Genomic DNA, 9953 nt, shown 5'->3' with positions numbered 1-9953 from the left:
TCTCTCTTGTCTTCTCATAGGATAAACCACGCAATCTCATGGATAATTGAATAGACACCGATGCGTCATCAATGTACTATTAGTCCCATTGCCACGTCAAAAATCGTGACGTCAACACAATGTAGATTCTAAATCCGGAAGATGAAAATGGAGCAAAAAAGCTTAAAATTAACCAATTTTCTCCAACAGTTAAAATTAGCGGATGCTAACATTGTCTTCTATGATGTACAACACAAACACCTCTGCTAAAATCTTAGAATAAGTAGTCTGGGTTTCATGACCCTTTAAGTGGGTAAACGGGTTTATGTTCGACACTAGGCTAACGTTACATAGTTTTGCTTAAGGTAGAATGATAAGGCTAATTATATATACATGCCACTTTCTGAAACAACCTTACACAGTTTTGATAGCATTAATAATGAACACAATGTTAACGTAGCCTCTGCCTGTGATGGAATGGCCGACTGCACACATTTCCACAACTTCCCTTGATCATTCCTCACAACTTATTGCTTGTAGCCATTTTGTCATCCTTTCCGGTTCTGTATGTTTATTAGGAAGGATGTAGAACTTCATTTCATAATTTGTTAGTTTATTGGAGGTACAGAAAACGACACAACAACTCTTCGGCATGATTGTCCCGTGTATTTCCAATTGGCGCCAACGCAATGTTTTCCCCCACGGGCTAAATTCACATCACGTGACGGGGCGTTCCCAGACCAACCGTCTGTATCTATACGCGTTAATTGACTCCAGAGGGTTAAAATCAATCCTAAATATAACTGGAAGCCAGTGTAAGGACCTGAGGACTGGTGTGATATGCTCAGATTTTCTGGTTCTAGTCAGAATCCTGGCAGCAGCGTTCTGGATGAGCTGCAGCTGTCTAATGGTCTTTTTTTGTGAAGGCCGGTGAGGAGCCCATTACAATAGTCTACCCTGCTGGTGATAAAGGCATGAACAAGTTTCTCCAAGTCTTGACTGGAAACAAAACATCTAATTCTTGCACTGTTTTTTAGATGATAGTATGCTGATTTAGTTACAGCTTTGACATGACTACTGAAACTAAGGTCTGTCTCCAGAATCACACCAAGATTCCTGACTTGATTTTTAGTTGTTTGACCCCTAGAGTCAAGGTATGCATTCACCTTGAAAATTTCTTTGTTTCCAAATGCATTAACTTCAGTTTTTTTCCTTGTTTAACTGAAGAACGTTCTGGCACATCCAACTATTTATTTCACCAATATCTTGGCAGAGGGAGTCAATGGGGCTGTAGTCATTTGAAGATAAGCAAGCAAGCAAGCAAATTTTTATTTATATAGCACTTTTCTAAACAAGTTAATGCAATTCAAAGTGCTTGACAAGGAAACAATAGTAACAGCAATTAATAAAAAAAAAAAAATAAAAAAAAAATAAACCATTAAGATACATGATAAAAATTGAATTTATAAAAATCAAAGTATGAGTAAAAATAAATAAAAAATACATCATTACAACAAAGCAAAGCACAATATAAAAAGGTTTCATAAGATTTTATAGGAAGGCCTGACTAAAAAAATATGTTTTTAATTTACATTTAAAGCTATTAATGTTTTCAGCACATCTTATGTTCTCTGGAAGGTTGTTCCAGAGGTGAGGAGCATAACGGCTAAAAGCAGCATTACCAAATTTTTTTGTTCTACTATAAGGTACATTTAAAAGAAAAGAATCTGAAGATCTCAGAGTCCTTCTCGGTTCATATACTGTAATCATATTTGAAAGATAGTCAGGAGCAAGTCCGTGCAATGCCTTATAAACTAATAAAAGATTTTTAAAATCAATTCGAAATCTAATAGGTAACCAGTGTAATGACTTTAATACTGGTGTAATATGATCTCTTTTTTTGACTTTTGTCAATATGCGAGCAGCGGTATTTTGGATTAATTGTAATCCAATTAATTCGTGGCCTAATGGTTAGAGAGTCGGACTCCCAATTGAAAGGTTGTGAGTTCGAGTCTCAGGCCGGCAGGAATTGTGGGTGGGGGGAGTGCATGTACAGTTCTCTCTCCACCTGCAATACCACGACTTAGGTGCCCTTGAGCAAGGCACTGAACCCCCAACTGCTCCCCAGGCGCCGCAGCATAAATGGCTGCCCACTGCTCCGGGTGTGTGCTCACAGTGTGTGTGTGTTCACTGCTCTGTGTGTGTGCATTTCGGATGGGTTAAAAGCAGAGCACGAATTCTGAGTATGGGTCACCATACTTGGCTGAATGTCACTTCACTTTTTTTTGGTTAATTGTATTCTTTGGTAGACCTGTAAGAAGGGCATTACAATAGTCAAGTCTGCTAGTAATAAATGCATGCATTAATTTTTCTGTATTGCTCAGAGAGAGAAATGATCTTACTTTAGCAATGTTCTTGAGATGATAAAATGCTGTTTTAGTAATATTGCGTACATGTGCTTTAAAATTAAAATCAGAATCAAAGACAACTCCTAAGTTTTTTGCCACTTGGCTTGGGTTTAATCCGAGTACATTTAATTTAGGGATCACTTTCTCTCTCTGCATTTTTGATCCAATAAGCAAAACTTCTGTTTTATCTTGCTTGAGTTGTAAGAAGTTTTGTGACATCCAATCATTTATGTCTTTAATGCAATTTACTAGGGAATCAATTTGTACAGGGTTGTCTGGAGACACAGCTACATACAGCTGTGTGTCATCTGCATAACTATGAAAAGAGATACCATGCCTCCTGATGAGTTGACCAAGAGGTAACATATATAAATTAAAAAGTAGTGGTCCTAAAACTGATCCCTGAGGAACCCCACATGGTACTTTATAATATTCAGACAAGGTATTATTAATGGATACTACAAATGTTCTTTCACTAAGATATGATATAAACCAATTTAAAACTGTTCCAGATAGACCAACAAAGTCACTTAATCTATTTAAAAGAATCTGGTGATCTGTTGTATCAAATGCTGCACTCAAGTCAAGAAGCACCAGAACTGAAGGCCAATTTCTGTAAAGGTTTATGTTTATATCATTTACTACTTTAATAAGAGCGGTCTCTGTACTATGATATTTTCTAAACCCAGACTGAAACATCTCTAGTTTCGAATTATCATTTAAGAATGTACTCAACTGATTAAAAACGATTTTCTCTAGTATTTTACTTAAAAATGTAAGATTTGAAATGGGTCTATAACTACTAGGAGTTAAAATATCTAAACTCCCTTTTTTGTACACAGGTTTTACTAGGGCAGATTTAAGGTCAAAAGGGAAAATGCCAAGCTGCAGGGAGTGATTAACTATCTCAAGGATATCAATAGATATAGAATCAAATATACTTTAAAAAAGAAAGGTAGGAATAGGATCAAAGGAGCAAGTAGATGGTCTCAAGTCTGTTACAACCTTTCTTAGTGTCTCAACATCAACCAAAGTAAAACTTTCCATTTTGATAATATTCTCTACACTTAATAATGAAGGGAACATAATTGACTTATTATTATGTATTGAACAGATTCCTGATCTAATATTTATAATTTTATCTCTGAAGTAGCCAGCGAACTGTTCACATTTCCTGTTTAGTAACTCAGAGCTATCAATTTTATGATTTATTAGTGAGTCTATTGTGTTAAATAATAATCGGGGGTTATTAATGTTTGCATTTATAAGGTTTGCAAAATAAGCTTGGCGCGTTATACGAATTTCTTTATTATAAGTGTTAAGATTTTCAATGAATTTATTTAAGTGAACTTCTAATTTAGTTTTACGCCATCTTCGTTCAGCACTTCTACAGTCTCTTTTAAGTTTCATAGTCTGATTTGTCTTCCAAGGAATTTTCTTTTTTGTAGTTAACTTTTTAGTTTTAAGTGGAGCAACAGTATCAAGGGCTGATCTCATTCTATTATTAAACTCATTTACTAAATCATCACAGGATGATGGTAAAATGTTCCTTTCATAACTATTATAATGCATTGTGAGATTTTCAGCCGTTTCAGAAGTAATATAACGTTTTTTAACAATGCGTTCAGTTGCATTTAGTGCAAGATGATCAATACTCTTAAAAAAGACACAAAAGTGATCAGATAATGCAAGATCAATGACAGATGTTATATTGATATCTAATCCATATGTTACAACTAAATCTAAAGTGTGTCCACATTTATGGGTGGGTACATTTACATGCTGTTTAAAAGACATGCACTCCAATAGTTCCAAAAATTCTTTAGCTCTAATGTCTGATGAATTGTCAACATGTATGTTAAAATCCCCAATTAAAACACAGTTGTCATAATTCATATGAATGACAGACAGCATATCAGAGAAATCCTTTATGAAGGCGGAGATGGGTAATTTTGGTGATCTATATATTGTCACTGCAAGTAGACGAGGTTGAAAGTTTAGAAAAATAGCATTATATTCAAAGGTATTAAATGTACCAAGGTCAATGTCCCTTCCCTTGAGGGTTTCTCTGTAAATAGCTGCTGTCCCTCCACCCTTTTTTCCTTTTCTAGTTGAAAATGTATAGGTATAGTTAGGTGGACATGTCTCAATCAGTGTGGCAGGTGCATCTGTGCCGAGCCAGGTCTCAGTAAGAAAAACACAGTCCAAATTATAATCACTAAGATGATACAAAATGATTTGTTTGTTAATGCTCTTACATTAAAGAGAGCCATGTTAATTTCTGTTGATTTAATTACCATGTGTGTTGATGGACTAGACGTGCGAATTTTCAATAAATTAGGCATATTTGTTCCCACTGTGTTTTTCTTAGCAGTGTAGTGACGAACTGAAATAATAGGTTTTATGAATTCAACAGTAGTACATTGGGTAGGTAGTCATGATAAAATATGTTGTTCAATATGACGTGCAAGCATCTGGGCGCCCCTGTGATTTGGGTGCAGGCCATCTCTCTTAAAGAGCGCAGGACGGCCCCAAAACAGATCAAAATTATCTATAAAAATGACCTTGAATTTATCACATGTAGATTTTAACCAAGTGTTTAGGGAAAACAGACGACTGAATTTTTCAATTCCCTTGTTGTAAGTAGGCAGTGGACCTGAGATAGCAATATTTTTCCCTGTGTTAGTGAGAGAAGTGAGAATAGATGTAAAATGTTCCTTTAAAGTTTCAGATTCACGGCATGAGGTATCGTTGCTACCGACATGTACTATAACAGTGTTAGCAGTTACGTGTTTCCCAAGCACATCAGAAAGTTTTGCGTTTATGTCCAGTACCTTAGCTCCGGGAAAACAATGGACTGCTGCTTTAGCTCCGTGAGAAGGGAGTGAAAGACCTCGGACGATGGAATCACCGATTACCACGGTGGAGGCAGGCATTGTTGTTGAAGATGAAAAAGATGTAGAAGGTAGAGCGATGGGAGTTTGTTCAGGAGGTGAGTCCTGACCCAGCACGCCAAAACGATTTGCCAACTTCAGTTCCTGAGGTGGCCGAGTTAAGGCTAGGTAAATCTGGGTATCATCAGCATAGCTGTAATAGGCAATTTGGTTCTTTCTCATTATTTGACTTAGTGGGAGCATATACAGGCTAAACAAGAGCGGTGCAAGAATTGACCCTTGTGGGACTCCGCATGTCATGGACGTCCACTTAGACTGATGCTCTCCTAGACTCACATAATAGCCTCTCCCTTCTAAGTATGACCTGAACCATTTGAGTACCATCCCAGAAAGCCCGACCCAGTTTTCCAGTCTCTCTAGTAGTATGTTATGATCGACAGTGTCAAACGCAGCACTGAGATCTAGCAATACCAGCACTGATATTTTGCCAGAGTCAGAATTTAAGCGAATATCATTTATTATCTTAATCAGTGCTGTCTCTGTGCTGTGATGCGGTCGGAAACCAGATTGAAAATTGTCCAGGTATCCATATGAGTTTAAGTATTTGTTCAGCTGATTAAAAACTACCTTTTCTATAATTTTGCCTATAAAAAGAAGGTTAGATATTGGCCTATAATTGTTCAAAATGGTGTTATCAAGGGGCGTAACAACTGCAGTTTTCAGGGAGTTTGGAAATGTCCCAGAAAGAAGTGAGGCGTTCACTTGTTTGTTTTCTTACTGACTATTATTGGAGCAATATCATCAATAACATTGTTAACTTTTTAGTTGAAAGAATCAAGGAGAATATCGACAGAGTCTGTAGAGATGCTTGGTGTTAAAGACATAGACTCCATAAATAGTACACTTGTGTTCTCGTGTATGCATCTCCTTCTGACAGAGACAGATCTAGATTCAGTGGTAGCAGAGATCAATATATCAAAGAAAATACAGAAGTGATCAGATAGTGCTATGTTCTTAATAACAATGGATGAAATGTTTAGACCCCTACTGATGATTAAGTCTAGAGTGTGTCCACCTTTGTGTGTGGGTCCATGCACATGCTGAATCAGGTCAAAGGTATTTAGAACCGTTATAATTTATTTTGTAGTTTTGTTTTCTGCATTATCTATGTGAATATTAAAATCCCCTGCAATAGCAAAACAGTCAAACTCTGAGGAAATCATTGATAACATTTCTGTGACCTCTTCAACAAAGGCTGGAGAGTATTTTGGAGGCCTGTAAATAATAATAAACAGAATGCGTGGAGCACCTTTCAGCACAATCCCTAGATATTCAAAAGACAAGGACTGACCAAATGACACTTGCTTGCATTGATAGACATCTTTAAATAGAGCAGCTACACCTCCCCCTCTCCTAACAGTCCTGCAGACACTCATGAAAGTAAAGTTAGGAGTGGGTGATTCATTGAGGACTGTTGCACTGCAGCTGTCTTCTAGCCATGTTTCATTTAGAAACATAAAATCCAGATTGTTGGTGGTTATAAAGTCATTGATTAGAAATTATTTCTTTTTTTAGTGAGCAAATGTTTAAAAATGCTAACTTGATGGCAGTGTTTTGTGTCTTTACATCGATCTTAGTTTGATGCATAATAGGCTGCAGATTAGATGAGTTTGCCCTTCGGCTTGAAAAGGCCTTAGACTTTCTATCACGTGATAAAACTGAAATAGAGAAAGCTACAGGCACACTGGGTTCCCGCTTGTTCTGTAAACATTTGTGAATGTTGCTGCTATTATAGCGGGGACCCGACACATATCACTGAGAGCTGCTTCTATGCACTGTTTATTATGGAAAAGAATCAATAGCTCTTGTATGAGGCTATGACAAGCTACCAACCTCACATTTTTCAGCATATACAAGACCTCAGAGGGCAGGTGAGAGTTCTGCATGTCAAACTCAGTCAGATCTGCTTCCAAGAGTGAAGGTGGAGGCTCTTTTGGCTGCAGAGCCGGTGGCTCCCTTCGGATGCGCAGGATTCTGAATAGGAGACAGATGGGAAGTTTAGATGGTAATGGATTGGCTTTTGAATGTGTGATTTTTCTTGGTTTGTGAATTTTCACGTACTTGCGAGCTATCGATAGAACTTTCGTTCTTTTTCTGGATCGCTTTTGAGACACCGGACCTGAAGTGGCTGGTGAGGATAAGGTCTGGACCTGAATGGCCACAAATAACAACACTGCGATTTAAAATCAACCCATGACCAACACATTAATCATAGTTTTGTTGAAACTCAAGGCATTTTCCATCCAAAGTAAGAAGTTCCGATACCTTTCTCATGATCTTCCTGCCATAAAACATCACTTTGTCTCTTTTTCTGAAACGATATTTAGGACCTTCATCTTGCTCTTCTCCTGGAAAAACAAAGGACAAATGACAAAATCTCAAAACCTGGCTATCAAGCATTTATATTTCACAAGTTTAACACAAAGTATTTACATGCTATCCCATTGATGTGCAGTATGTTGATTTAAGTAGCACTTGTGAAAATCATTAACAATCTCTCACACTCACCAAACTTGTATCTTCTGTGCAGAAAAAAGGCCACAATACTGATAAATGAAATAGCAACAGCAGCTCCAATCAGCACACCAGTCCACTGTATTATGAAATGACAATAAAGACAGTAATAAACTGTGTTTGCAAGACAAACAATAGAGAGTACACAGAGTCACTAAAACATAAGCGGATCTGTCATATACCATGGTACTCTGTAACTGATCCTCTATGAAGTGCTGCACTCGAGCCTTGATCTCAGTCCCAGATGGCAGCACTGCCTAGAATACACAAAATCATCATTATAAACCACACCTTACTGCAGATTACCTTCATAAAAAAGATTATTCATATTAAATAGTAGCATGGCTTTATGTATGTATTTATTCATTTATTCGTGATTCGTGATCACGATAAAGACAGTAATAAACTGTGTTTGCAAGACAAACAATAGAGAGTACACAGAGTCACTAAAACATAAGCGGATCTGTCATATACCATGGTACTCTGTAACTGATCCTCTATGAAGTGCTGCACTCGAGCCTTGATCTCAGTCCCAGATGGCAGCACTGCCTAGAATACACAAAATCATCATTATAAACCACACCTTACTGCAGATTACCTTCATAGAAAAGATTATTCATATTAAATAGTAGCATGGCTTTATTTATGTATTTATTCATTTATTCGTGATTCGTGAAATTAAAAGCATTTTTTTTATATATGTCTTACCGGAAATATACTGCATGTGTCATCTTGTTCTTTTTCTTCCATTTCTTACAGTGAGAAGAAAGCAGAAATCAACGCATTTGACACAAATTACAAAGCTAATTACCTACATCAGGCTTATTATATCTATTAAAGAGACGTGAAACAATTTCTATGTAATTTGCTTAACCCTCTGAGACCAACTGTTAATTATATAGTTACATAATACCTATTTCTAATAAATATAACTTCACTTTCCAAAAAGTGTCATAGCAACCAATTTGACAGGAATGTATTTTCAATATGAATCCCCCAGCACGTGGTCATGGCCTTTTGACACCATTACATTGATCAAGTGCTGTCTTTCACTACTGTGTTTCTTAATATTCCTAAAGTTTCCAAAATCGTTAAAATAGCAACACCACTGTAAAATAAATAAATAAATAAAAATAAAAAACACTATAATCGAAAGTGTCAGTGGGAGGGATTCTGTCTGAGTCATGTGACACTGCTTGTCGTCCCTTACTGTAAGCTGACACCCTGTTGATGTGATTCATCATGAGACCCTCTGTGAGGGGAAAAAGTCAAATTATGACCACAGGCTGAAGGTGACGCTAAAACTTCAATCTGAAGTGTCTTGCACAGAATGGCAAACCATTGGCAATGAGAATGTAATTGGTTTAGGACGGGCTGCAGGATGTGGCTCTGGGTCAGAAGTGAGTACGGTTCTGTTGTTTACGAACAAGCCACGGCTATAAACATGCACTTGTAATCAAATACACCGTCAATCACTGCATCTATCAAGACTGTAAAAACATTATGATGTTGTAAAACGCGAAGATCCTACATGCAAATAATGTCTAAAGATAAATGGAAAATACCTTCTGAACGGCGTCTCCAAGCTGTTTTGGTCACTCTTAGACTCAGTGCACTTTGGAGTCTCCCAGGGATTCCATTCACAATGTCAGAACCCCCAACGATTACAAAATCGTGTTGCCAGATCCTTCTAAAAACCTGTCCCCAGTTCGATTAAACGGGTCCAAAATAAGTTTTAATGTTCATTTCGTTTGTGTATTTGTATTATGGGGGAGGAAGAATTGCTTAATTTCGTTGATCAGATGTACTCATCATAAACCATGTTTACTTTTTATTTATTTAAAAAAACACCAACCCTCTAACTCTTGCGTTCTCTATTCTTTTTCTATTATATCAAAATTATGCAAAATGTATGTCTACTCAATTCTTATACCCATATTTTAATGGCAATAATTAATATATTTGTATTATTATATATATTTTATATTATACAATTTATATATAGATATATACACACACACACACACACACACACACACAGTACATACCAAAAGTTTGGAAACATTACTATTTTTAATGTTTTTGAAAGAAGTTTCTT

General features: G+C 36.7%; 1 protein-coding gene across 2 annotated transcripts in view; it reads right to left on the bottom strand.

Annotated features, from left to right (window-relative positions):
- The window catches only part of pnpla7b (patatin-like phospholipase domain containing 7b), a 27175-nt gene extending 17691 nt beyond the window's left edge, over nucleotides 1–9484 (bottom strand). The window contains exons 1-7 of one of the 2 annotated variants that reach the window (XM_059550939.1): nucleotides 9421–9484; nucleotides 8564–8640; nucleotides 8330–8404; nucleotides 7850–7934; nucleotides 7607–7689; nucleotides 7403–7491; nucleotides 7175–7315 (exon numbers count right to left, since the gene is read on the bottom strand). In XM_059550939.1, the coding sequence (XP_059406922.1) occupies nucleotides 7175–7315; nucleotides 7403–7491; nucleotides 7607–7689; nucleotides 7850–7934; nucleotides 8330–8404; nucleotides 8564–8605 (515 nt within the window). In that variant the 5' untranslated portion in view covers nucleotides 8606–8640; nucleotides 9421–9484. Of the gene's footprint in view, nucleotides 1–7174; nucleotides 7316–7402; nucleotides 7492–7606; nucleotides 7690–7849; nucleotides 7935–8037; nucleotides 8113–8329; nucleotides 8405–8563; nucleotides 8641–9420 lie in introns of those variants that run through there. The other variant, XM_059550938.1, reaches the window with a different exon arrangement.
- Between the last annotated feature and the right edge of the window lie 469 nt (nucleotides 9485–9953).

Source organism: Carassius carassius, chromosome 5 (assembly GCF_963082965.1).
Source record: "Carassius carassius chromosome 5, fCarCar2.1, whole genome shotgun sequence".
Classification (NCBI taxonomy): Eukaryota; Metazoa; Chordata; class Actinopteri; order Cypriniformes; family Cyprinidae; genus Carassius; species Carassius carassius.
The sequence above is the reverse complement of the archived record's forward strand: the minus strand, read 5'-3'. Positions and strand labels throughout refer to the sequence as shown.